At 43.0% G+C, this 26,869-nt stretch overlaps 1 protein-coding gene across 5 annotated transcripts; it reads left to right on the forward strand.

Moving 5' to 3' along the window:
- Positions 1 to 6,653: 6,653 nt before the first annotated feature.
- On the forward strand, positions 6,654 to 26,547 carry TAMM41 (TAM41 mitochondrial translocator assembly and maintenance homolog). 5 transcript variants are annotated; one of them, XM_062500629.1, is made up of 9 exons: positions 6,654 to 6,805; positions 7,612 to 7,791; positions 9,086 to 9,178; positions 11,485 to 11,635; positions 13,774 to 13,919; positions 15,982 to 16,147; positions 18,230 to 18,292; positions 23,902 to 24,003; positions 26,028 to 26,547. In XM_062500629.1, exons 1-8 carry the CDS (start codon positions 6,668 to 6,670, stop codon positions 23,976 to 23,978), a joined length of 1,014 nt encoding a protein of 337 aa, XP_062356613.1. In that variant the 5' UTR covers positions 6,654 to 6,667; the 3' UTR covers positions 23,979 to 24,003; positions 26,028 to 26,547. The 5 variants fall into 5 exon arrangements, with proteins under 5 accessions (XP_062356613.1, XP_062356612.1, XP_062356614.1 ...); XM_062500628.1 differs by lacking the exon at positions 26,028 to 26,547 and having other exon boundaries at positions 23,902 to 25,045; XM_062500630.1 differs by lacking the exons at positions 18,230 to 18,292; positions 26,028 to 26,547 and having other exon boundaries at positions 23,902 to 25,045.
- The last annotated feature ends 322 nt before the right edge of the window (positions 26,548 to 26,869 follow it).

Genomic DNA, 26,869 nt, shown 5'->3' on the forward strand with positions numbered 1-26,869 from the left:
AAGTAATGGAAGAGCAGCTAGGATTACACTGATAGTATAGTACAAGTAAATATTTTCATAGACGAGGAACTAGAATGACAATTTTTCATTTATGGAATGAGACTGTTTATACCAACACAGAGCCTCAAGCTGGACTAGAACTAGAAATGATGAAGAACATAAATTAACACATTTTGAAGGACAAAAAAATTCCTCCAGATTAAGACCAACCTCTTTATGAGAATGAAAGGTTTTTTAAATGACATTTTGAAAAAATGGCCACCAGCTCTGTGTCAGTCTTTTCTAGATCAACACGTTCCCTGATCTTTATCCCATTTTGCAGCCCTGTCACTTTCTTGTCCTCCCTGTCTTGCTTCAGGACACGAAGGGCTTTGCCCAGCCCAGCCAGGCAGAGAGAAGCAGCAGAACAAAGTCCTTGTTTAGTAGCAGAGCAGCAGAAATGATTGGAGGAGATAAACTCTTTGTGCTTTTGCACAGCCTACACAAGCATTAGCTTAAAATATCACTGTAATGTATTTTCCAGTGTCGCTTGCTGTTTATTCTGCTTAATGATCCTTTTTATTCTTTCTCGTATGCGCACAGAATTTCAATTCTGCTTTGGTAACTCATCATGGTGAGAATTTGCAGTTTGGTGGCTACAATTATTAGGCTAATAAATAATGTTCTGTATTGAAGCTGTGTAGCTGCCTTCCTTAGGATTTAAATATATTATCATATTAGTAATAACATAGGCAGTTAAATCCACTTGAATTCAGACACTTGAATTCAAGCTGTTGTCCAATAAAGCTCCTCCATAACAAATTGTACAAACTAACAAGATCTCACTTTCATGAATTAGCATGCAATGAAATGTGGCTAAGCTGTAATTAACAGCTGATCAATTAAAATACACAGGAATACCACTGCAGAATCCATGGGGATCATTCAGCAACTCAAACCATCACACCCTCAGCCTAACACCCTTGACATGGTTTCTTATCATCTACATCTACTGTTCACATTACAGGAACAAGCAAACATCATGGTTAATTACCCAATTACGTTTAGAAATACTCACAAAATGGAAATTGTAAATAAAGGGTGGTAGGGAAGCATCCTGTCACAGTCAGTGCCCTTGAAAGCATTGCCACCACTGAAATTATTTCTTTCTGAGGTCACCTTCAGATGGTTTCATCACTTGCCTCACAGAGCCATTGAGAAGCCACCATTTGGTGTAGCTTTAGGTTAATGCTGCTGGGAATGCAGCTGGAGTTCTGTTACCGTTCCAGAGCCAGAGCTGTGAATAATTCAGGAGTACAGAGCTGAAATAGAAAGTATTGAACTGGGGATAACCTATGGCTTCTATTTGTTCCATCTGAAAATGGCACAAGGGAACACCCTCATTTGTTGCTGTTTGATGTCTCCACAGAGAGGGAAAAAAACATAAAACGTGGGTTTTTATTTTTTATCTCCTATACAAAATCAGGTGTAACTTCCCCAAAAGCTGGGGGGTGGGATACTGAATTAAAGAATTCAGGAAGAAGGAGGAGTGTTATTGATCACTTCTGCAAAACAGGAGCTCCCAGCTCCCAGGGGATTTCAGCTGCTCCCAAAGAGAGAGGTCAGTTTTCCTGAGCTCAGAAGTTGCTGGGGACAAAATAAATCTCCCTGCTCACGGATGGAGCATCCTGCAGTGCACCACCTGCAAGGACACAGCACGATTTTCATCTCCCAGTGCTTCTCTGCATCCCACAGAGGGATGGGTTGCTGTGTAAAAATATGTTCTCTCACATATTGCCAGTCTGTCACAGAAATCCCTTCCTGACTAGAACAAGCAGAGAGACAGGACCAAGGCAAGAAGAAAACACACAAATTTCAGTATTTAACCAACTTCTATGCTCATTTTTATTTCAATGATCTTGACTACCACTCTAGAAAAAAACATTTGTTGCTTGATACTAACCGCTCCTGCTAATAAACTCCCAGTAAGAGAAGGATGAACCTGTGTGTGGTGACGGCTGAGCTGCTTTCAGCTACAGGTCTGGAAGAGACAACTGGAAATATCCAGATGCTTCTCTGTCCTTGCTGGAAAATAATCCCTTGGACACTGATGAGTTGCAAAGAAGTTTGTGGGGGCGAGGGGGAAAGCTATGCTCCCAAAATGTAACTTAGAGTGCAAATCCCCTAAGGCTCCCAAGTAGCTGCACACCACAACCTCCTCAAAGCTGAGGAAAAGGGCTGTGTGCCACCCCTCACCCCTGGGGTTTGTTTAAAATAAATATTTTCCAATCCATAGGAGGATCTCCAGGAGGTAGTTCAGATCTGGTACAGAAACAGAGGACACCTGGTGATGTTTAGTTGTTAGCAAACAAAAACAGCAATCCAAGTCAGATGTGTATGCAGCTGCAGCAGCAACAATTAACAGAACCCATGCTTTAAATAAATAAAAGATGAAGTGATGGAGAATTTCAAATAGTGCAGTCACAGAAACACACAGAAATTTCAGACAAACAATATGAGTTGCTGATTCCAGATGCTGCCACTACTTTATGGAAATGAATTTTTAATGGTTACAGGCAAGAAGCAGCAACTCTACACTCATCAGAGTCTGCCACCTCCACCAAACAGACACTTCTATGGAAAAGTAGGACAGATTCCCCACTACTGCAGAACAGAAGGGCACAAAGTTGTCGGTTCTGTTGGAGAAAGATTCATGGAGGCAAGAGCAGAGGAAGAACCAATTGAGCAGAGTCTGGGGCAGCAAAACCATCGTGAGTGAGGTACTCAGCACCTCCCAAAGCACAGCATCCCCAAACTGCAGAGGGGAGCCACACAGGAGAGCTGAGCCCAGCTCCAGACTGCCACCAACCCATGGACTGACAGACCGTGAGTATTCAGATTCCCATATTAAGATAGTGAAATTATTATTTTAATTGAAGATGCTGTTATTAAGATAACTCTGTGAAGACCCAAACTGGAATTTTCTATCATGCAATAGATACAGTGAGCTGCAAATATCTCTTGGAATTCAGACACTGAACAGAGTCAACCTCTGTGAGACTCCTTCACTGTAAGGAGCTGGAGAGCACAGGGGTGCCAAGGCAGAAAAAAAAAAATTACACATGCATTTATGTGGGGGTTGTTCAACGTGTGCATTTTATTGCTAAAAAGTGACATAAAGGCTCAAGGACACACTCCTGTCATGCTCTCTGTAGTAAGTATTTGAACTTACTTGGCTAGAAAGGAATGAATACAAGCAAAAGACTGTGCAACATGCAGAATGTTGTTCCCTTCCTTACACAATTTTAATGCATGAACTCAATCACAGCCAAGATTTCCAGAGCAAAATTTCTGTTTAAAAACCCAAACAAGTAGTTTTCTCTTTTGAACCAGTGCTGTCCTCAGAAGAAGAGATCTCATCTCTCCTGCTTATACCAACACAAACATGTGTGGTGAAGCACACTGGTGACCTGGTTAAAACCAGACTGGTTTAAAAAGCCCCAACAACCCCAAACAGTTGGTTTTAACCCACATCAATTCCCCAATCTGTTCTGATCTGCAGCCACGCAAACACCTACACTGATACAAGCGGGTAGAAGAAAACTGCTCCCTTCATCAACAGTGCTGGCTGAGAGTGAAAATCAAACTGAAGACCTTCTGGTGTTTGCAGGCTTTACCAAAGTTAGCAAAGCAAAACTTCCACTGAAAAACAGATTAGAGACCAAGTTCAGAATCAGTATGAGACGTAATAGAGCTTTACATGAACTTTCAGATGGGCTCTGAGTTTTATCCTGGATGACAATTAGTCTCGACACTGACTGTGCTGATGGAAGTAAAATCAATTTAAAAGTCAGCACTACATGCAAGAAACAAACTTTAGATTTAGCTTGAAATACATAGAAGTCAGCTAAGGAAGAACAGCAAAGAACAAGTTGTAGGGAAGTTGAAAAATGGGGCCTTTAAGTTCTTTGAATAAAATCCACCTTGGAAGCTTCAAGGAGAGAATTTGAGCTGGCAAAAAGTAGAAGTGGAGATGGACTATTCTGTAATATTTGAGCAACCCCTTCCCCAGATTTTCTCTAATATGCAAATATCCAAGGAAAAATGCCCCAGCTATCATACCCTCTCAAAAGTTTGCTTTGTTACCTTTATTTTCAACGTCAGCCAAAAGTATGTCTTTCTGAAAGATTATTTGCCTGTTAATTTTTAAATAAACTTCCCCTTTTTTACTTATTTATTAGAATAAGTCTATTCTGGTTCCATACCATTCATAACAATATATACATAAAGGCCTCCAGCTTCTATTTTGATTTAATAAAATTAGACTTCTTTATAGCAGCAAAGAAGGTAAATAGAATTTAGAAAACTAACTTGACCAGTAAGTCAATATAGATATTTGAAAGCTTTTGCATCAAGTTTTCTAAATAATGACAAAAAGAACCAGCCAAGCAATACCAGTTACTTATATCACCAAAATATTTCTTTGTGTACTTCCATATATTGTTCTGTAGAGTTAGACCAGTCTCTCAAAGGTAATGCAAAATCTTTGGATAACCGAAGCAGCAGGAAAAAACTTAAAATGTAAGCTCAACAAATCCACTGTTCTTTGTATTGTGTGCCATGAAGTATGTAAATAATAATTATTAATTATAGTTAGTATATATTGACGTAGCATTTAATATCAATGTGTTATTGAAACCTTTAATAACTAAAATAGTTTTAATGAGGAAATAATAAGGTCCATGATCTGACTTATGAGCAGATAAATCAGTTCAGAAACATTACTGGGCACTGAATCACAATCCTAGGGGACAACAAAGTCTCCAAATCTCAGCCATAATTGGACCTTTGGGACCTTATTATTCAGAGTAATAAAAATTCAGTAGTTATGTGATTATTTCTAAAACAAACACATTCATCTTTGCATGCTACAGTTTCTCCTCTGAAAGCAAATATTCAGAAGGGTCTCTCTGGCTGCATCATTTGGTGTAGAGAAGTTCAGAAAAGTAGAGGTCTGGGGCAGTTTTATGGTGGAACCTGCCTCACATCGTTAAAGTTTTACATGGTTTGCCAGTACAGGAGTGTTCTCTTGCTTCAGGTGCTCTCTCCCAAAATTCCCCATGCCCATTTACCACAGGTTTATCTGTCTTCAGAATGATAATTGTATAGATGGTGACTTAGCTGTGTATATCAAACTTTCTTGGGTGTAACAAAGTTACAGAATATTTCATATTTGTTTTCGAGCCCTTACTGTGTTTGGAATTTAGTGAAAGCATAAATTTATCTCTGACTGCCGGCCTTTCCTCAGACATCAGGCTGGGAAATTTTAAAGCCATAAACCATAGGAAGATACAATGTGATTTTTGGGTACCAGATGCAGGCAAGTGTAAAATGGAGAGGGAACAAGGCACACTTCAATTTCATGAGGCACAAATATACATTTAGAGCTCAGACAGGTTTATTATGTAGGACTTAAGCATTCAAACCAAGCCAGGCTCAGCACGAGGAGAGCGTGAGACAGCCCTGAGCACAATCAGGATGATTAAACTCTGTGGGTTTGTGTTTGTGTTCCCCGGGGGATGTGTGAAGGACTGGAACGCCGGCAACAAGTCCTGAGGAAAGCCTTGGAACAGGATATAATATGAATTTAAAAAAAAAAAAAATAAAAGTAAGAGGAGGAAAAACAGTCAGAGAAGGGGAGCAGGATTGTGAGGACCTAAAAAAAATTAAGATGAAGCAGCGGTGGGGTGGAAGACTAAATGTTAGTCCTACATGCTGAATATCACCTCACGGTGCTTGGTGTGATGGGAGAGCACAGCTCGGGGGGACAGTGAGGGGACAGTGAGGGGATAGTGAGGGGACTATGAGGGGACAATGTGGGGACAGTGAGGGGACACTGAGGGGACAGGGTGGGGACACTGAGGGGACACTGAGTGGACAGTGAGGGGACAATGAAGGGACAGTGAGGGGACAGTGAGGGGATAGTGAGGGGACAATGAGGGGACAATGTGGGGACAGTGAGGGGACAGAGAAGGGACAGTGAGGGGACAGGGTGGGGACAGTGAGGGGACAGTGAGGGGACAGAGAGGGGACAGTGAGGGGACAATGTGGGGACAGTGAGGGGACAGAGAGGGGACAGTGAGGGGACAGGGTGGGGACAGTGAGGGGACAGTGAGGGGACAGAGAGGGGACAATGAGGGGACAGTGAGGGGACAGTGAGGTGACAATGAAGGGACAGTGAGGGGACACTGAGGGGATAGTGAAGGACAGTGAGAGGACAATGAGGGGACAGTGAGGGGACACTGAGGGGACACTGAGAGGATAATGAGGGGACAATGAGGGGACAGTGAGGGGACAATGAGAGACAGTGAGGGGCCAAGGAGGAGTCAATGAGGGGACAACGAGGGTGCAGTGTGGGGAGCACTGAGGGAACCCTCAGGGAAGCCCGGAGGGATCCTGAGCACTGAGGGAACACTGAGTGGAGCACCGGGGGTCTCTGAGCGGGTCCCTGTCAGCCCCCCCGGCCCACAGAGCCCCCCTGGCACGGCCAGCCCGCCATGCCCACGCTGGGCTGCAGGGGGCGCAGCGCGGATCCGCCTCTCCCCCGCCGCGGCCTCTCCTCCCGCCGCCGGTGGGCGGGAGCGCCGGGCCGGGCCGAGCCGGGCCGTGCGGGCCCGGGCCGGGAGCCATGGCGCTGCCCGTGCTGTCCAGCTCGGCCGTGAAGTTCCGCCGGGTCCTGGCTCAGTTCCCGCAGGAGCTCAGCCTGGCCTTCGCCTACGGCTCCGGGGTGTTCCGGCAGGCGGGGGCCTCGGCCGAGCGGGGCGAGGTGAGCGCTCGGGCCCCGCGGCGCTCCGGGCCCTGCGGCGTGTGAAGGGATCCCGAATCCCCAGGGAACAGCGGCGGGCGGGTGTCCGGACCGTGCCCAGGGGCTGCCCGGGGTGCTCCCGGCAGCGGCGTCGTCTTTGTGGGGGCTCGGGGTCCCTGTCGGCCCCGTGTTACCGATTGTGTGTCAGGTTTTTTACCACTGCTTTTAAAGAGAGTTGTAACTGCTCGTCCTGCTTCCGTGCACCGTGTGACGGGAGTTTGAAATACATCGCCGCAGCGAAATGGCTGTCTGGGGGGCTTCCTCATCATCTGAGGGCCAACAGCTTGGAAGTAATGTTTGTTCGTATTTTTTGGGTTTTGTTGACAAAAGGAAAGGAATGCACGACAAAGGAATGTCCTAGAAATGCAGTTCCTTGCTGCCAGCTCTCGGGTGGTGCCTTTAGCTGCCCAGACTCCCTCATTCATGGCCAAAAAGTGCTGTTCATTAGCACTGTAAGCTGTTCCAGTGGGCTGTGAATTAGGAGGGTGAAGATCTCACACGTGCTCCCCTCTTTTGGCAGGTTAATGTTTAGTCATGACCAGGACAGGAAAATTTTGGACTGTCTGATGTACATACAACTTCACTGGAGCCTTTAAACTCTATCTGACATTAATAGTTGTGGTTTGGGTTTTATTTTTATATTTTTGGGTTTTTTGCTCATGGCAAGTATTTTCCTGGAAGTTTGATGTCATGTATGTCTTAAATTATTATGATAATATTGTTTTTTCTTGACATTTAACCCCCCTCACTCCTCTTGTTATCCTCAGACAAATATGCTGGACTTTGTGTTTGCTGTTGATGATGCTGTGACCTGGCATATGACGAACTTGTCAAAGAACAGGAGTCATTATTCCTTCCTTAAATTTTTTGGGCCCAAAAAGATAAGCACCATACAGAGATATGGAGCAGGAATTTACTACAACACCTTAGTGCCATGCAATGACAGGGTAAGTACAAGTAGTCTGAGTGAATTAAGTCAGATATTTATGTCTGTGAAGTATTAAAATGATTAGCTTAAAGTAGTTTCCAGGAAGCAAATATTGCAGATTGTAATTGTAGATTAACTTGTGGTATCTTCAATATTTATGTCTCAAGCTGCTTCACTAACAGCATTTTAATTTAAAAAGCGAGCAGAGAAGCTGGTTTTGCACCTTAAAAGTGTGAGCAGTTTGGAACTTACAGCTAAAACGTTTCAGGAATTGGATTCCTATTCCTCATTGCTTTCTATCTGCCAGTTTTGGTGGTGGTAAAGTTTTGGTGGTGGCAAAGTTTTGGTGGTGCTTAATTTCAGCAGTTGACCATGGAGGAGCAAAGTGGACTGTTTGATATAAAATGGAAGTTACAACAGTGGGTTGGAATTGACTTTTGTGTTGTTCAGTGTCTCATATCCTGACCTGTGAGGCTTGGGTGTAATTGATTATTCTGGTGAGTGGTTCCTGTCCAGCAAGTCCTGTCCCTGCACCTCTGTGTTTGGTAGGGACGAGTGAGGGAAACACTGTCAGTCTTGCTGTTCTTATCCCTGTATGGGATTTTGGGGTTTAAACCTTATGTGTTTGACGTAGAGAGAGATTTGGGATTTCATTTGAAGGACCAATGGTGTTTGCCATCACATTGTGTTCTTGGCTCTTTATGCCCTGGTCTTATGTTCTAATGACTCAGTCACATCACTGTGGTCCTTTGTCATCCAGAAATTCTGGAGCTGGCTGCCTTGCTGTGGTGATAATCTTCAGGTAGTGCAGGTTGGTAACAAACTATGGAAAGTCCTAGGTTTTTTCCAGTTATATAAAATAAGCTGCAAAATCACAATTTTTTTTTCCTAACATCAAAGAGCAAAAGAAAAAACTCCCTGATACAGACCCCACCTCCCAAAAACTGGATACATAAATGTCTGGAGGTTTTAATTTAGGTCTCTGACAAACTATTGCTTGAGTTTTTTTAATACCATAAAGGTTAATGTGGATTTTTCCATCTATTGTAATAGTTGGCTGCTGACTTTATTGCAGCTTTGATTCTAGAAAGGATCTTAGTTTCATTTTCTCCATGCAGAAGTTTGAATGTAAATAGGAGATTTTTCTTTTATCTCATGTGTTGATTGCAACATAAAAACATTTTCCAGATTTTTATTGGAGGTACGTGTGCCTTAGAATTAAGGACAGTTATGGCAAGTAGAAGTTCCATGTAGGGAAAACGGTGCAGGTATAGGTTTTTTCAAAAGCCTTTCTTTTGCTTTGTTTTTTGCAGATGATAAAATATGGAGTAATTAGCACTGATGCCCTGATCGAGGATTTGTTTCACTGGAAAACTCTCTATGTGGCTGGGCGCCTACAAAAGCCGGTAACTGCTCCGTTTTCTCTCTGCAAATGCAGGAAATTACAGGGCTGGAAATAATCAGTTGGATTTTGAACTTTATCTGTTAGGGATCTGTGCAGGAGTACTGCACAAGTAATCTGCCTTGATTTAGGGGTATGGCCACAGAGGGATAATCTCTCAGAGAGGAGGTGAAATAATGATGTTCTTAATGATGTTCTGTGGAAAAAGAACCCCTAAAGGTGAGTATATCAATAACAGATTTCTGCCTATAGTAAATCTTGAGCTGGACTCTATTCATGTCAAGTCCCTTTATTGTTAAATGTATTATTTGTCTTTTATAACAGATTATAGGGGTGGCCAAAATTTAACACAGATAAAGAATGGAAATCTTTAAAGATGAAAGCAGCTTTGCTGTGCAGTTACTGTCTGGTTCATAACAATGAACCATGAGTTCTGCATGTTGGTTTTTCTCCTCCATATTTGGATCATAAAAAAATAATCTTTGCTTTTCCCCTTGTGCCTGCCTCGATTTGCTTTCAGCAGATGGCAGCAGTGCTAAGTGAAAATTTGTTACCAGGGGAGGGGTAGAATTGGAGGAGAAATCTCTTCAGGTCTTGGAACAGAGGTTAATTGTGCTTTTAGCTAAAAAACTTGGAGTGAAAGTTTGAATAGATTGTGTCAGACTGCTGGCTTTATCTCCAGAGAAGTATTATAGCATGATCCAGGTTAGAGCAGCTGTTATCTTTGTAAAGAATGAAGCTTAAGGCATTGAGAAAGATAACTGAAGGGAGAATTCTGGATGTCACATCAACAGTGAATAGTGAATAGCTGTTTTCAGTGTAACTGCATTTGCTGCTGCTTTGATTTGTGACATGGTACAGTGAATATAAATTCTCTGTTCTTTGAAAAAGCCTTCCTTAACTGTGCTGCTGTCAGATTTACCCCAAGAATCAGCATTCATGTTTTGCCAGGGTGATAACCATTGCACTCTGACTTCCTGGGAGATTTGTAGCTCTCTGAACCATTGAAAATTTGTTCATAAATGCTATCAAGTGTTTCAGGCATTCAGATTTTGAAGCCTGTTGTATTTTCTTTTGAAAAAATCCTGCTTTGTGTTAGGGGGGGTTTTTAGAAAAGGAGGGAGTTATTCTTTTTGCTTCTCTAAAGCAAGGCTGGTGTCTTCCATGATGAGGAATAGCATCTCTGCTGAGTTTCATCTTTTAAAAGGCTCTAACTGTGGTGTCCCTGACAGGTCCATAACTTGCTGATGTTTCCATGTCAACCCTGAGGTATCACAGGCACCTGTGTGACTGCTTGGGGTGCCACAGATTTTTCTGTTCGGACTTTCCTTAGATTTCCCTGTAGTGACAAGTACATCTAAGTGAATTGCTTGGTGAGATTTGAGAAGAATCAAGGGAAGTATCTTTGTTCACAGAGGCCAGTGGGTTTGAATTTTAAGGTGTTCTAGAGCAGACAAATATTGAAAAGGTACCTTTTATAAGCAAGGCAGCATTGCTTAACCAGAGCACTTGACAAAGACAAACTCACACCAAGCAGGGATTCCTAGGGGAGTTGTTTCTGGAAGTGCAGTTATCTATCTCCTAAACCAGCTTCCCTTCATCTGCCAGTGTGTTTCTGTCTCCAGTTCTTACCAAAGATCTGCTTTTTATTCCAGTATATTTCCATATCCTAGGTGATTGGATTCTCTAGTCGGTGTTGAACAGTTCCAATGTTTCCTAAAAATAAACACTTCTAGTGGCAGGTAGAGGCGTTCAAGTGATCTGTTCCTCATGGATCACTGAAGATCCCCTCAAGTTCACATTCTGCTCGTGCAAAGTGCAGAAATAAAGCCCTGCTTCTTCTAGGACAACTCCTGTCTGAGAAACTACTTGAAGCATTTGATAGAGGAGTTCTCTGTTAAAAAAAAAAAGGAAAGAAGATTAATAAGAGAACTTACCTCTGGTGTTCTGTTCTCTTTCAGTATGGTCTCTTTTCTTATTGCACAATCACATTTGGAGTATTTCTGTTGATGCATTCATATTTCCTGTTCTGATTAATTGTAAATTTAAGGGTATGAAAAGGTGACTAGCTCTTCAAGATTAGCTAATGTCTGGTGCATACAGCACTTCCAAACCTGTGAGTGAAAACAGCTTTTTCTAGCAGTGTTAGTTCTTAAAAACATGTTTCTTTCTCTCATGTGGTGGGGATCCTCTGGTACTTGTTGTACCATGCTAATAAGATCTAATCTTAAATTAATTTCTTACTCAATCCAGCATGAAAAATAAGTAACATTTCTAACTCCAACTTCAGTAACACTTCTGCTTTTCCAGGTGAAAATCCTGGCCCAGAATGAGAACAGCAGGCTGCAAGCTGCTCTTGTCAGCAACCTGAAGAGTGCAGTGACAGCAGCCTTCCTCATGTTGCCAGAGAGCTTCTCTGAGGAGGACCTTTACATGCAGATTGCAGGACTCTCCTACTCTGGTGAGTGTGGGGGTCTGAAGTGGCTGAGAAGAGCTGGAGCTGGTGGAGCCCAGCTGGAGTCTCTGTGTGATAACTCATCTCCCTTCTTGCCTTCTGCACTGCTGCATGCACCGAGAGCTCTCTGAATGGTGGTTACGTAACAGCTCCAGTAATCGGGCTTATTCACAGGAAATAGGTGTAGCTCCATCAGTTGCCTATACCTGCTTGATTTATGAGCAGCTAAGTGTCAGTGATTTCAAATGATGAAATAATGAGGGCTCTTTTCTGTTTGCATGGATTGTATTTTGGTGGAATGTTTCAAAACCTTGGGAAAAAAATTTTTTCTTTCCACTCAGTGCAGTGTTGAGTCATCTGATAGTCTGACTCATACCTTGTCATCTCTTTTTGAGTGTGCTGTGTTTAAGGTTCTTATTTGGTTAACTTAAAGATCCAGATTATGGTTCTTTGATTTTACATTTAACACTCCTGGTTGGTATTTGTTGAGGGTTTTTTTTTTTTAATAAATTTTTAAGGAAAAATATTTAAGGAACTACTGCAAATGATTCTTCAATATAAGATGTAATTGCTACAATTTTACTCACCGTTGCTTTTTAAATGCTGACACCCTTACTGGAATTACTATGAAGGAGTTTGGTTGGAGCTGTACTTTACACAGCACTTCCTTGGCTCATACAGAAATGCAATTTTGGCTTTTGAAGGAAACACAGGAGGGTCTAAGCTGCAGCTTGGCTGCACTGAGGAGTGTCACTGTTTTATGTAACACTTCTCAGGGCAGTTCAGATAGCAGTTCTCTTTTCCAGAGCAGTTCTTTCCTGAATTGTTGCCTGTGTTAAAGCACCAGGAAGAGGGTGCTGCCAGTGGGATTGCCAGCCAGGGGTGGCTACTGCTTATCTGCCCACCTGAAACCTGCCCAGCACTGGCACTGGATTCTTGCTGGACACTAGTGACTAGTTTTTATCTACTCTTTGAAACAGTGCAGTTAAACAAAAATCAGTAAAATGCTGAGGCTGGCTGTGCTGTGTGAACAAAGCTGAAGCAACACAGCTCCCAGCTGGGAATGTACAAGAAAAAGGCTGCTTGTGGATATTTATCTTGCTGCCATTTCGTTAAGACTTTCAGAGGCTGTACTAGTAGACAAAATTGATTTTATGTGTTACTCTAATCAGTCTCCTTGGAGACTGCTGAAAAGAGTTGTTCATGCTTTAATTTAGAAAATGTTTATCCTTTATTTTTTCCTGCATTTTTTGAGAGCACTGAGTCAGTACCATTTATATGTGAAGTGTTTGTTTTGTGCATAAACTGAAATAAACTAAGGAAGGCTAGCAAGTTGCCACCTTTCAACAACATTTATCTCCTGAATGTGGGAAGTGGGAAAAGGAATTGATTCACAATGTTGGTTGTTGGTACAATCTACACTGAGCATCTAAATCCTGGCTGGAAACACAGCAAGCAGCCAGGCTGGTACCTAACAGAGGTAGTGGAATGCTTTCCTACAGACTGACTGGCTTTTCATTTATTCTCTTTGAAACTTCTCAGTCATGTATCTGAAAAGAAGGTGCAAAGGCCAGTAATGTGACAGTGGTGTTAAAAGGAATTTCTTTTTGAAACTACTGACATAATACATGGCTAAGAGGAAAAGGGATCCAGTGATTTTTACCATGACTGCCATTAGCTGAACTCCAGGTACTGCCCTTGGAGTGTGGTAACTATGCAAATTATAACCTCTCAGACTGGAAAATTTAACCTCATTTGCTTGTGGATCCGAGGTATGAGGACTGGGCAATTTGTTTAGTACTTGTTGAGACTGAGGTATGGTTGCAAAGACTGTGACTATTACTGTTACCTGACAGCTGGACTTACTTTGTTGTCCAAGTGAAGATGTGGACAGGTGGGCTGATGACATTTTGTCAGAGGCCACACAACAATATATGCCTTCAAGGACATTTTTTCTGTGCTTGAAGGTGTTTGAATAGTTTTCCTTTACTCTTAGAAGATGATTATTGTGGATGATATTGGCATATATAATAGTGGAGAATAAAGTTTTAGGTGACAGCTCTGTACTATGTTGATTTCTTTTATATTCTCCTTCATGTTTTTGGGGTTTTCCTAATGGCTTAACTGTCTCTTTTCCTGCCTAGGTGACTTCAGAATGATAATAGGAGAAGACAAATCCAAAGTGCAGAACATAGTGAAGCCCAACGTTGCCCATTTCCAGAAGCTGTACAGTACCATACTCCAGGACTGCCCTCAAGTGGTGTACAAGCACCATCTGGGAAGGCTCGAGGCAAGTGTTCTCCTTCTGAACAGCTTTAACAAACAAGTGCTTTGTCATTGACAGAAGGCAGGAGTTATGCCATGCACCAGGAGAGCACTTGTAGTCTCTGTGCTCGCTGTTTGTTGTGTTTCTGTTGTTTAGTTAATTCTGCAACCAGCAGACTCGCCTTAAATACCAGTGTTTTCATATGGAGGAACTACTGCTCATTTTCTCTGAGTATGGGCACAGAATAGACCCCAGCAAGGGAACCAGAGCAGATCATTGTAAAATGTGTGTTCTAATGGCTTCCATGTGGGAATAACAGGCTAGGAAGTGAGGAATAAACAGATGGTTTGTGTTAGAGAGATGAGGCTGTAACTCAGAGGTACAACTTTCTGCAATCAAAAACTGCATCTCACAGAAAACCTCCTCAAGTTCTGACTGTGAAGATCAGCTGACTAAACCCAAGTGAAATTCTAGCATTAATACCCATACAACACTACTTTTTCCTTAGTTTTTTGGGAAATCCACGGTGACCAGTGTCTTGAATTCCATCTTTCTGGTGTAACATTGCAGTTAGGGGAGAGATTCTCAGTCAGTAGCAATTTTTCCTTTTATAATCTGCATGTCCTTGTGTGAATATTGAAGTGTGATATAAACTTCATGGTGAAGTCACAAGTAGCACCTCTTGTCTCATGGATGTGGACATCTCTTTTATCCTCAAGCCATGGTAATTCTCTCCCAAATGCCACTTTTTAGGATGTGTCTTTGTTAGAAATTGGTTTAACTGCAGGCTTGAATACAGTAAACAGTTTTACTGCAATGCTTTGGGAGAAAAGACAGGCAAATCTGTATTGTCCTGCAGCTGTCTCCATGTTTTCTTATTGCTTGTGAACAGTTTGGTGGAAGCAATATTTAAATTAATTTGGGAAAGAATTAGTAACACTTCCTTCAAGAGAAAATTCCTTTAAGCAAATCCTGGTAGCATACTGCAAATTTATTGCTGGATAATAAATCTCTCCATAATCCCATAACAGTCATCAAGGCTGCTTCAAATCAAGAACAAAATGAGGGCATTTAATCAACAAAGTGCTTTAATACTTTATTGCTCACACCTTCCTGTGGTTATTGGCAGTTATTGCCCAGCCTGAGGTGGCTGAGTGCTGTTGGGGGTGCAGTTAACACAGAATAGACCCCCCTTCTCCAGGAGCTACAGAGACAATTCCTTCTTCAAAGGTCCCTCAGAACCAAGGGAAGGCAGAGCCCAGCTCTGAGTTTTGGTTCAGGCACGGATTCCTCCCACACAGCGCTCAGAGCTGCTCGCTGTCAGTGCCTCTGGAGCTGGGGCTGACTCATCTGGAGATCATTTTCTCCACAAATTTCTGACAAAAGGGAGCAGGGAGGGCAACCAGACTCCTGTCTGATGTCTCCATGAAGTGGCTAAAACCTTGTGTAGGAGGAATGGAGCTCTTCAGATTTTCCTCCACCTTTGGAGAGCTCTGCCCCATCGTTCATTGCATTTTGGAGAAATCTGTCCGGGCCTGCGTGTTGGTGGTGTTGTATTCAAAAAAGGCTCCTTGGAGTTCTGATTTAGATTGGAAAATGTGGGATGAATGTTTTCTTCAAATTATACAAACCAGATGTGGTTTGGAGTTTAAAGCAGAGAAAATGGTTTTAAACTAAACCTGAAATGTATGTATGTCTGCAGTTTGATTATATTCAGGCAGAAGAAACTCAGCTGAGTGGTCTTTGGGGAACTTTTTTAAATTGTCCTGTACTTATGTTTCCAAAGGAAATTGGATACAACAGAAATGATACAGTTTCAATGAAAACTGGGTTGCTGACACAGAAAGATCATGTGTGTCTTCCCTTGAATAACAATCCTTGCACAGAGTCGTTCTTCAAGTTGAGACCTGAAATACTGCATTTCCCTGTGCTTGGGAAGTTTTTACTGGCATTGTCAAGGACCCTTTTCTAGTGAAAAGGATCAGGGTCTGTGAGATATTTATCAGAGGTCAATTTTCTGACTTCTTAAAAAAAAAAGAGAGGGAACTGAATGATGTTTCTTATGTCTTATTTTTATAACATTCAGATTGATAAAAGTCCAGAAGGTCAATTTACACAACTTATGGCTTTGCCAAAGACTCTGCAACAAAAGATAACTGCTCTGGTAAACCCTCCTGGAAAGAACAGAGATGTGGAAGAAATTTTACTGCAAGTTGCCCATGACCCTGACTGTGGATTTGTGGTGCATCAAGGTAGGTCTGGACCGATGTCTAATCTCCTTTAAGACATGATAGATACACAAATCTATTGTATATGTTCTCATTTCAGAAGGGTGGGTTAAAGGGAAGGGTGAAAAGATCCAGGAGATTAATCATGAAATACATTCCTAAAAGCCTGGGTTTGGATTTGATTGCAGACAGGTTATCTGAAATATTATCAATAGCATTCCTAGCGGTACAGGATGATGTATTTTGGTTTGGGTCCTGAAAGAGGCAGAATTTAAGGAATAACAGTGTGGCCTGCTTAGATCACCTAACTCTGGTGCTTCCATCGTCAGGCAAAACTTCATCAAAATACTGAGCTTTTTTTATCCTCCCAGTCACAGATTGCAAGGCTGAGGTAATTTTCTGACTTGCTGACATTTCCCTTTGCAGTCCTCATGGTTAGCCCAGACATGTGAGCCCTGGCAGAGAGCTCCAGCTCGGAGGAGAGGCTGAGGTGCTTCTCATCAGCACAACTGCTCTGAGGCAAGATTATGTCATACGAGCAAGTTAAAGCTGATGCTGCAGACACCAGTGTTCTGGCACACTGCAGGGAAATGAACGAGTTTAGTACTTGGAGTCCTTTATGCATTTTAAGAACCTGACACATTTTTTATTCCAGGTAGCAAATCTTGCAAGCTCCCTGTGCACAGCAAAAATTCCCAAGAAGCCTGGGAGCCACTAGACACTAACCAGGGAGCTGAGGCAGCTCTCAGCCTGATTTCTGGGGGTGAATAAAACTCCTCGGTACTGCAGTTCTCCATGGACAGCCTGGGATGGGCAGCACCCAGACATGGAGGTGTTCAGCTTCTTCCTTGGGCTGGGCTGGAGCAGCAGAGGGATAAAAGCTGGATCTGGGAGGGGGGCTGCAGTGTTTGAGCTGCACACAGAGCTCTGAGTGCCCCCTGAGCTCAGGGTGCTGTGCTTGTATTTCTGTAGCTCTGGCAGGCACGGCTGTGGCTGCACAGGGAGCAGCAGTGCAGCAGCAAACTGCACACATCTTCTCAGGCCTGCAGTTTGAACTCTTAGAAGAGCAAATCAATATATTCTTTCACTCCTGTGGCCAAAGTGTTTTCCTAATTCACGGATCTGGGTAAAGGCCAGGCCAAGCCATTTGGGAATCCTGCAAGACAGAGCTGGTTACTCCAGCTGAATTGCATTGTCCCAAGATATTTTGCTACATCAACACAATTTGTTCCTTTCCCTTCCATATTCCTATCCCTTAAATGATTTTCCAGTGGAATATTGTATCTTTGCTTATACATGGATTATGCTAAGCTTTATTCTTCAATATGGAAGTAGGATTTAAAAATACTTGAAATTATATTCTATGGGTCAGTGCAGAATGTGCCAGTTCGGAGGATTAGCTTTGAGACTGCTGCAGTTGTACTTTTTTTTTCAAAGTATTTAGTAATGTGAGTACTTTTGTACATATCAGTATGCTTTTATATGTGCTGGAACAAATATAACTTAACAGTTCTGGAAAAATATTAATATTTTTTCAACTGTTTTATTAAGAAACCCTGGACAATGAGAACTGAATGTGCCACAGTGCAGTTTGGTAAACAAGCTTTGTCTCCAAAAGCTGTAATTTAGAAAATCCAGGGAAGAACTGCACAATGGAGGTAACTCTGCTTAATCAGAGAAATGCCACATCCCAATTTCATGTTGAAGTAAACAGGGAATATCATTTGTTCTGCTCTAGAATGTTAATTTACTAGCACTTAGATGAAACAACTTTGAATCCTTTGTGATTAATCATCTTAGTACAGAACTAATGGGAACGCTAAATAAACGAATTTGATCAATTCCTACTGCTTGTTACCTGATTTAATACTGATTTGGGTTTTTTTCATGTATGTTACATATAAAATAAGTTAAAATACTTTAGAGAATACTTTTAATTAGTGTGAAAATGCAGAGCAAACACAAATTATCTCAGTGTCTGTTTTACTTTCAGGCTAGCTTGATGGTCTAACTGGAACAATATTTAACTTGTGCATGGTGGAGGGGGAAAAAAGTCCCCACACAAATGCTGAGATGGGTAACATCTGTGTGCTTTTCCCTCTGCAGGCATTTCAGGAATTGTGAGACCCTCCAGTATAGTGCAGAGTGCTAAAACCATCCTGACAGCTGGTAAGAATGTGTGTGATTTCTGTCAACATGGGCCTTCTTATTTCACACAGGAAAAATGACAGGGCCCCAAGACTGTCCTGTTACAGGAGTTTAAAGAAACAACTTTTTGTGTGTTTCATTAAAAGTTCCTGGGAAATAAAAGCAACATTGAAAGCACAGGCTTTATTGCAAAATTATAAAATGCTGAAAGGGAGTGGAGTCTGTGTGAGTCTTAAATAAACAAACCAAATCAACATCAGCCTTCATTTTCTCAGTTTCTGGATCAATGAAGAGGAGATTTTGTGGAGCAAAATAATAGAAAGGGAGGGGTCAAAGACTGTTGTTCCTGTTGAATTAAACTTATCCTGAGTGCCCCGTGGGGCAGAACTGGTGGAGTGCAGGAATAGAACAGAAATAGTTAAGCTGTGGAGATTATTTGCTCTCTTTTTCTCCTGTTCTGATGGACAGAAAATCACCTCTGGGGCTCGTTAGCTCCAATTGTGTGTCATGCAGTAAATCACAGACAGCCTCTCCTGGCACTGGCACTTTGGGGGGTCCCAGTGGATCTTTCAATAGCACTTGTCATTTTTACCATGGTTCCTGGTTCTTGCACCTGAAATCAGTTATTTGTGAAATGTCTCTGTTTCCCTTGGTCTTAACTGCTTTTTGCTTTATATATAGTGGCTTTTTTCCTTTTAAAACAAACTGTCGTTTCCTTCTAATCAGTTATGTAGAGCTGTATTTAAAAGCTATTTTCTACTGGTGCTTTTAGTGGTGAAAACATATTTTTGTGATTTGATTTAGGTAGAGCAAGGTAATTTTGGTCCTTTGCCTCCAGCACAAGCCAGATTTGAGCAAGAAGGCTGGGGGGAGTGGATTTTTCTTACTTTTTGCATGATTTAGTGTTTTTGGTTTTTTTAATGTATTTACACTCTTCTGCCAGAATCTGGTCAAAACCATTAGAGACAGAATTCAGAAGTGAAATGTGACTGCTCAGGGATGTCATCTCAGTATTTTTGAGGTGTGATGTTTGTGTGATCTGCCCTGGAATGGAGCAGGGATGGGTGTCCATGGCTTTAGAGTTAATTAGCAAAAACATTTTGACCTTTCTTATTTTTCTTTAATATTTGTCTCCAAACACATATGATTGAGTTTATATTATATCTGTCAGTATCTTCTAATGAAGATTTTCTCCCAGTCATGGTCTCTTAATTTAAAATGCATCACTGGGGCAGCATTCCTGGCTGTGCCACCTCTTGGGGCTCTCCATGTTCATAGGATACAGAATTTACACAGAGAAAACAGGAATGTGCCTCCTGCATGGAAGTGCTTGCTGACTCAGGCAAGGAATGTGTTTTACAGGAAAGTGTGGGACTTTAAATTCACTCCCTGAGGATGCTGCATTTTTCTTTCTTCTTTTTCCAAATCTTGTCTAATATTCTGTTCCTCTGAGACCTATTTTCACACTTTCTAGTAGAGACTTGAGGAAAAATATAAGGCTCTGACCTTCTGCAGTGCTTATGTCAGAAATAGTAGCTTAAAATAAAAGAATTATGGAAGAGAATAATGGAATCTGTGGCTCCATTAAGCTCTGACTTTTTATTGCTGTTCCTAATAACTGTACAAATTCTTGGCTTGCAAAAGAAAGCTTTCATTAGCTGGCCATCACCCTTTTTGAAGTGCTTTAGGGGACACAATCTCTTTTCTTTAGCTGATTATTTTATCTTAAGAACACCAGCAAAGGTGAGATGCCTGCTCTGGTCCACAGCATGGCAGTGCCATGTCCAGCATTTCTAAATTCAGTGGTAAACCAGCAATAGCTATGCTGAGCTGCCATGCTGGGTATTAACATTACTGGCAAGGAGCACAAGAAGGAATTTCAACCCATTTGAGAGAACTTTTCTCATCTTTCTCTGCCAATGTGGTTTTCAAGTGGAGCTCCAGCTCTGTGTTTTTGTTTGTTGTTAAATGCCCTATTTAGTTTTTGAAAATGTGCCTGTGTATTTCTTCGAGGCTGTGGTGAGGTTGCCTCTCTGTTTCCCATTAGAGATGGCACCAGGGTTTGATTTGTTTTCCCACATAGCCAGAGCCTGCCTGAGCTTTGGGAACTCACTCTGCAACTCTTATATTTAGCTCCTCTCAAGAAGATGTTGATACTTCTTTAGCTTCTTTCTTCTTTATACTTTCCTCAAGGAATGCTGCAAGCCTTGAAAAATTTTCTATAAATACAATCTTACAGATTAAACCATAAGTTGAAGCATTTGTCCAAGATACTTTTAAGTTAGCATGAATGTTCTGAACAGCATTTGTTTTCAAGGACTCAAGGATATTTTTTTTTTTTTTTAAGGAGCAGGTTTCCATATAAAATATTCTGGTTTTGTGATAACTATTCATTGGCTGCCTGAGCAGATAACTGCTGGCTTCACTGTAAATATCTGTAAACATGCATGTGACTGTGCATGCCACGCTACAAATCTATAATTATTTGCTCCACATGACAGCTGTCCAGCAGTACACGCAGCAGAAGGAAATGCAGGACACTGCAGCCAGGCAAACCTAGCAGGAGAGTTTGGGGGACTCGGCCAAGTCGCTGTCTCCCAGCACCGACACTTGCGAAGGGCTCTGCGTGGATTGTTAAGTGAAAGCAGACACGAGCTGTGTTTACACCGAAACGCTGTGGGCTCGGTCCCATGAGCAGCAGGGCTTTGTTCCGTGTCCTAGAGTGGAAGAATCCGAAGGGGAGGTGGAACCACCAAGCCACAGATTCAGAGCCGAAGTAGAAAGACATTTTCATGCGGTCCGACCGCTTCAGATTCGGAGAGCGAGCCGTGATTGCGGCCATTAACTTTTCCCGCAGCTGTGCCCGATCAGCCTGAGGGGCTTTGGGGGAGCAGCTGGGCTGGACGAACCTGCGCTGGGGCGAGCAGCTCGTTCCACGCGGTGGCTGAGCTCGGGGAGCGGGCAGGGAGGAGAGCGATCAGCTGGGCAGGCCGAGGGCAGCAGTGCCCCCGCAGCAGCAGCAGCAGCAGCAGTGCCCCCGCAGCAGCAGTGCCCCCAAAGAGCAGTGCCCCCGCAGCAGCAGCAGCAGTGCCCCCGCAGCAGCAGCAGCAGTGCCCCCACAGCAGCAGCAGTGCCCCCACAGCAGCAGCAGCAGCGCCCCCACAGCAGCAGTGCCCCCGCAGCAGCAGCAGCAGTGCCCCCACAGCAGCAGTGCCCCCACAGCAGCAGCAGTGCCCCCACAGCAGCAGCAGCAGCGCCCCCACAGCAGCAGTGCCCCCGCAGCAGCAGCAGCAGTGCCCCCACAGCAGCAGCAGCAGCGCCCCCACAGCAGCAGCAGCAGCGCCCCCGCAGCAGCAGCAGCAGTGCCCCCACAGCAGCAGTGCCCCCACAGCAGCAGCAGCAGTGCCCCCACAGCAGCAGCACCCCCGCAGCAGCAGCAGCAGTGCCCCCACAGCAGCAGCAGCAGCGCCCCCACAGCAGCAGCAGCAGTGCCCCCACAGCAGCAGCAGCAGCGCCCCCACAGCAGCAGCAGCAGCGCCCCCGCAGCAGCAGCAGCAGTGCCCCCACAGCAGCAGCACCCCCGCAGCAGCAGCAGCAGTGCCCCCACAGCAACAGCAGTGCCCCCACAGCAGCAGAGCCCCCGCAGCAGCAGCAGCAGTGCCCCCACAGCAGCAGCAGTGCCCCCACAGCAGCAGCAGTGCCCCCACAGCAGCAGCGCCCCCGCAGCAGCAGCAGCAGCGCCCCCGCAGCAGCAGCGCCCCCGCAGCAGCAGCACCCCTGCAGCAGCAGCACCCCTGCAGCAGCAGCAGCAGCACCCCCGCAGCAGCAGCACCCCTGCAGCAGCAGCACCCCTGCAGCAGCAGCAGCAGCACCCCCGCAGCAGCAGCACCCCTGCAGCAGCAGCACCCCTGCAGCAGCAGCAGCAGCACCCCCGCAGCAGCAGCACCCCCGCAGCAGCAGCACCCCTGCAGCAGCAGCACCCCTGCAGCAGCAGCAGCAGCACCCCCGCAGCAGCAGCACCCCTGCAGCAGCAGTGGTCCGTGCATCCACCGCACGCCGCGCTTCCAGAAGCGCCTGGAATCCATTGCAATGGCAGAGCAGTGGTTCCCCCTCAGAGGGGCTGCGTCCCGCAGCGTGGGCATCTCCAGAACCGCAGTTTTGCACAATTGGCGCTTCTCCTTTCATTTGTGCTGTGCCAGAGCTCAGCCTGGCTTTGTGCTGCTGCAGGAATTGTTGCTCTGTGTGCAATCTCCATGCAGATTTGTCAGGCGCTCCAGGATTTACGTGGTTGTTTATTTGTTATTTGAGATGCTGCGAAGAAAAGCCTGTCGTGACTTCATTAGCGTGCTTGCTTTTGCAAGAACCTAGTAAATGTGGAAAAGTTGGAGTGTACATATGGGATGCGCATGGGTTTGTCAGTTCAGAATACATGTATGGACGTCTTCCTACAAAAGGTGAAGTTGAGTTTATTTAAATTGCTGCTGGAAACATGAGATATGCAGAACTGATTCTCTGCAGTCTATTTGTTATCAGAGGCTTCTTGCTCTACCACATGCCTTCAGAAATAAGAATGTGCACTTTTCCTATTCATTTTACTTCTTGCTACTCAACTTTGAATGCGTCTATCACTTAAAATATTGTATCTTTAATTGTTTTCTTTCTTTAACTTTCATTTTTTGAGGTCTTTCCAAATCAAATATTATTATTCCCATCCTGCGTTCCCCGCCCCCCCCCCCAAAAAAAAAGAAAGAAATCCAGTGCAGCACATGGCTAAACTTGGGTTGAGATTCCTTGTTTGTTGCAAATATTTTCTTGTGTTCTGGGCTGTGATATTATGTGACTTTTGACTTATTTTAGTCAGTCTTGTACGGCGTTCAATTAAATAAACATAGGGAAGATTGCAGTAAATATAATATACTACACCTTTGATCTGTGCACCTGTCAAAATTAGAGCTTTTTGTGCAGCACTAAAAAGTTGCTTTTTCAGTTCTGAATTTGTGAGGGTGTGATTAGACTGTGCTGTAATCTGAGCAGTCACTCTGTATGTTAGGTTGGGTTTTTCATTTGTTTGGTGATTTTTTTAAATGAAAAAGGAAAAGCAAGTAGCTGCACTGGCTGGGAACTCAGAACCCCCCTGAAATGCCAAAACTAATTTTAGATTTACAAGTACTCCATGACTAAACCCAGCTGAAGGCTCTGGGGTTTTTTTACTCTAGATGTGTAAGAGAAGGCTCATCTCAGGTAGAAGTTCAGAAACTGTTTAACTTCAAGGATGCATTTTACAGATTTTGTGGGAGTCATCCTCAGTCCCATTATGTAAAACTCATAAATGCTTGGGGGCAACAACTGCTGCTGAATCTCTGAAAACTGAGATGTCTGCCTTTGTATGCCATGGCATAGTATTTACCAGAATTCTGCTCTATTTGCTCTGCTTTGATAGCATTAAAAGTATTTTTGGTGGCATTATTTTCTGTGTTCTGACTGTGACAGGAAGGTTATTTGCATGTCTGCCTGCTGGATTAGGCTGTCATTCCCCCAGGGAAATCCTTCATTTGATGCACTAAGCACCTTCTGGCTGAGTCAGCCTTGCTAAATGTTGATATTTTTTTCTCTTTTTCTTTCTTTTTTAGGGGCAAAGAAATCTGTAACTTACAGTTTGAAGAAATTATATAAGATGACAAAGGGAGGGTTAAAGAAGACATCTTGAATCTTTACATACATACTGTGTATGGGTAAATAAATGGTACTTTTTCTCTAAATGTTTTGCAGATGTGACTTTGCATACTTGAGAAGATTACAGTGTATTTAAGAAGTCTGTTCTGATGATTTACATGCTCAATTTTCCTAATGAATTAGGAACTTTTTTAATGGGAGGTTTGTTGGCAATAGGGCAAAAGAACTATACTCTGTAAATATTCAAATGAATTTTCCTGTATGTTTTGAAGAACCCTGAGTATAAAAGATTTATTGTACAGATGGATTAAAACCCAAAGTCACTCATTTTCTATGTGTTGGTAGCTTTACTTCCCAAAATACCCTCAGAGTCTCTTTCAAAATAGTCAGTATCCCAGCTGTAGTTCTTTCAGGGATTTAGAGAACTGGAGAAGCCACTGAGTTTTCATTGGATATGAAACTGTGCTCTGACATTCCTGCCCTGACAAGTTCATCCTTGGAATTCCTCTGAGGATGCTCCCTGTGGCATCTTGAATCCCAAAAACTGCCACAGTGACTTTCAGTGGGGGAGAGGGAGAAGAGCAGCCTTGCAGGTGTCCCATCCTTTAATAAGGATGTTTAATAATATTGATAAATAAGGATATTTAATAGTAATGAAATTGTGTGTTCCTCTTATGAGGCTGAGATGAAAAATGCCCAATTCATGGCCATTGTCACAAGGGCCATAGATGGAAGGAAAATCAGAATTCCATGGATTTCTTTGGGCAAACATGCAGTGTTTGTTTTTGGCAGAAGATTCCATCAAAACACTTGAAAATTTGGATTATTATGAACAAAAGCACGGATTGTTTTGATTCTTTGATTATCTTTTTTTTTTTCCCCTTAAAATGCTGCCCAGAAAGATGGATCTTGAAATCCCTTTGAATTAGTTAAACTCAAGAGAATTGGAGTTTTACATGACTTGTGACATTAATCATGCCATGAAAGAATGGGCATTACTGGCAGCATCCATGTCTGGTGCAATAAATTGGAAATAGAATATTTTTCACACTGACTCAGGTGGGTTTGCTAATTTGGGAAATATTCCTTAATAGAAATAAATTCAGCCAAGATTTCATTTTCCTTGTAAGAATGTCAATAATAAAAATAATTTAATGGTAAAAAAAAGGAAATAAAGTGTATCTTTCCTGATCAGCATGTTTGATTTTTTTTCTTGTGTATTATGTGATCATCAGGGCTATCTCTCAAGCTACATTTGATTTAGTGATCTCACTTTAAATAATAAATTACTGCAGTGAAGTTGTCTGCTAATTGTTTCCAGGAAGGAGTTCAGAGCATAAATTTAAGAAAGCAAATAGAAAATACATTGTTGTATGTAATAGAGGCTTTAATCACAGGGAAACTTCTAAAATAGTGCTTATTTTTAAATACTTGAGTTTGAAATTTTAATCCAGACTCAGGAAATAATTACTCTGAAATAAAAAAAAATCACTGGGAAACTTCCTAAGGTCAGAGGCAGGCTCTTAACACTTTGCATTATTCATTGGTGATAAAATGTGTAAAACAAATCCTCTCAAAGGTCCCTTTGCTGATGGTACAACCTTTTTATGGGGGCAGAGAATGTTTGTATGGCACTGGCATTCTCTGGCCCTATTAGTAAGAGGCCAAAGTCCCCAGTTTGAAAAGTTTATATTTTAAAAGGTGGAACTAGGGGATTTAAGCCACTTCCAGGTAAATCTGTAAATTTTTAATGATGGAATGCAGTTGCTAGCATTTCAAAGTAGCTTTCTTTTAAAAGCCCTTAGCAATACAGTCAAAGAGAATGTTCTGAATATTCAAGACACACTTAAAAGTGGGTTTTGGTGTTTCTGGAGGTGCTGGCTACCTGAGGTGGTGGTGACAGATCAGTGACAAATCAGTCTGGTGTGATCTGAGCTGGCCTCACTCCCACAGTGAAACCCCAGAGTCCATCCTGCCCATTGCTGGCTGAGCATTTATCCAGAAATAATGTTCTTGTGGGGAGAAAGAAAGAAGTAAAGTACTGCTTGCTGTTTAGCAGCTAATTCAGTATTTTTCTGTGCAGCAGATGCTGTGTGGTGTCAGGCCCTGCCCAGCTCTGAGCTGTTTGTCACTCGGCCAGGGGATGGATCCCTGTGTCCCTGCACAGGTGGGACCTTGCTGCACTTCCTGTAGCCTGAGCTGTTGTTCTTGTGCTGCTGGATACCCACTGCAAGGCTTGATGTGGCTTGATGAGCTCTCTGTGCAGCGATATAAGAGGTCACTTCTTGCTCTTTGGAGTGAGTTCTGCAAATCCCAGCGTGATAGTTCCCAGTTCCCTCCATCTGTTGATGCACTTGCCAGTATCCAAGTCTGTGCGCTAAATCTCTGGGAGAGGTAAAAAAGTCCTTCCTCCTCATCCATATAGGCTGAAAACTGGATTCTGCTCTGTAAATCATTCATCTTGTGCTTTTTAAAGAGTGGCCTACCTTTCCCCTTGGGGCCACTGGTCTTGAATGTATTTATTTTTCTGGCAGAGAGCCACGAATGAATCATAGCCCTGAGCAGCTCGCTCTGAACTCCTCGCCATTGTTAAGAGAATACTTGGGGCAGTTGTTACAGAGCTTTGCTATGTAAAACTTTTAAGAGAGGAGAGATTGATTTCAGCCTTGTTAGCTGCTTTTGAAGTTCCCCACCAGTTGTGTGGAAATGATTTCTCCTGCTCATACAGCTGTAATCCACTATAATAACCGGGGATTGTTGCACGGGAAGTCAGGACATGGGAATATGTTACTGCCTCTTTGTGCTAATGAGGTGTGGTTGTTCTTTCACCTAAAAAAAGTCACTTCAGCCTTTCATTCCATTTGTAACTTTCCTGTTTGTACCTTCCTGCTCTATTCCCATACTTTATTGTTTCTTGTCTTGACT

Source organism: Cinclus cinclus, chromosome 12 (genome assembly GCF_963662255.1).
Source record: "Cinclus cinclus chromosome 12, bCinCin1.1, whole genome shotgun sequence".
In the NCBI taxonomy this organism is placed as follows: domain Eukaryota; kingdom Metazoa; phylum Chordata; class Aves; order Passeriformes; family Cinclidae; genus Cinclus; species Cinclus cinclus.

Bases quoted from the DNA above. Each gene is read 5' to 3' on its own strand.
- TAMM41 (XM_062500629.1), top strand. From the start codon at position 6,668: ATGGCGCTGCCCGTGCTGTCCAGCTCGGCCGTGAAGTTCCGCCGGGTC. The intron at 6,806-7,611 runs GTGAGCGCTCGG...TGTTATCCTCAG, and splicing joins CCTCGGCCGAGCGGGGCGAG to ACAAATATGCTGGACTTTGT. The intron at 18,293-23,901 runs GTAAGAATGTGT...TTTCTTTTTTAG, and splicing joins TAAAACCATCCTGACAGCTG to GGGCAAAGAAATCTGTAACT.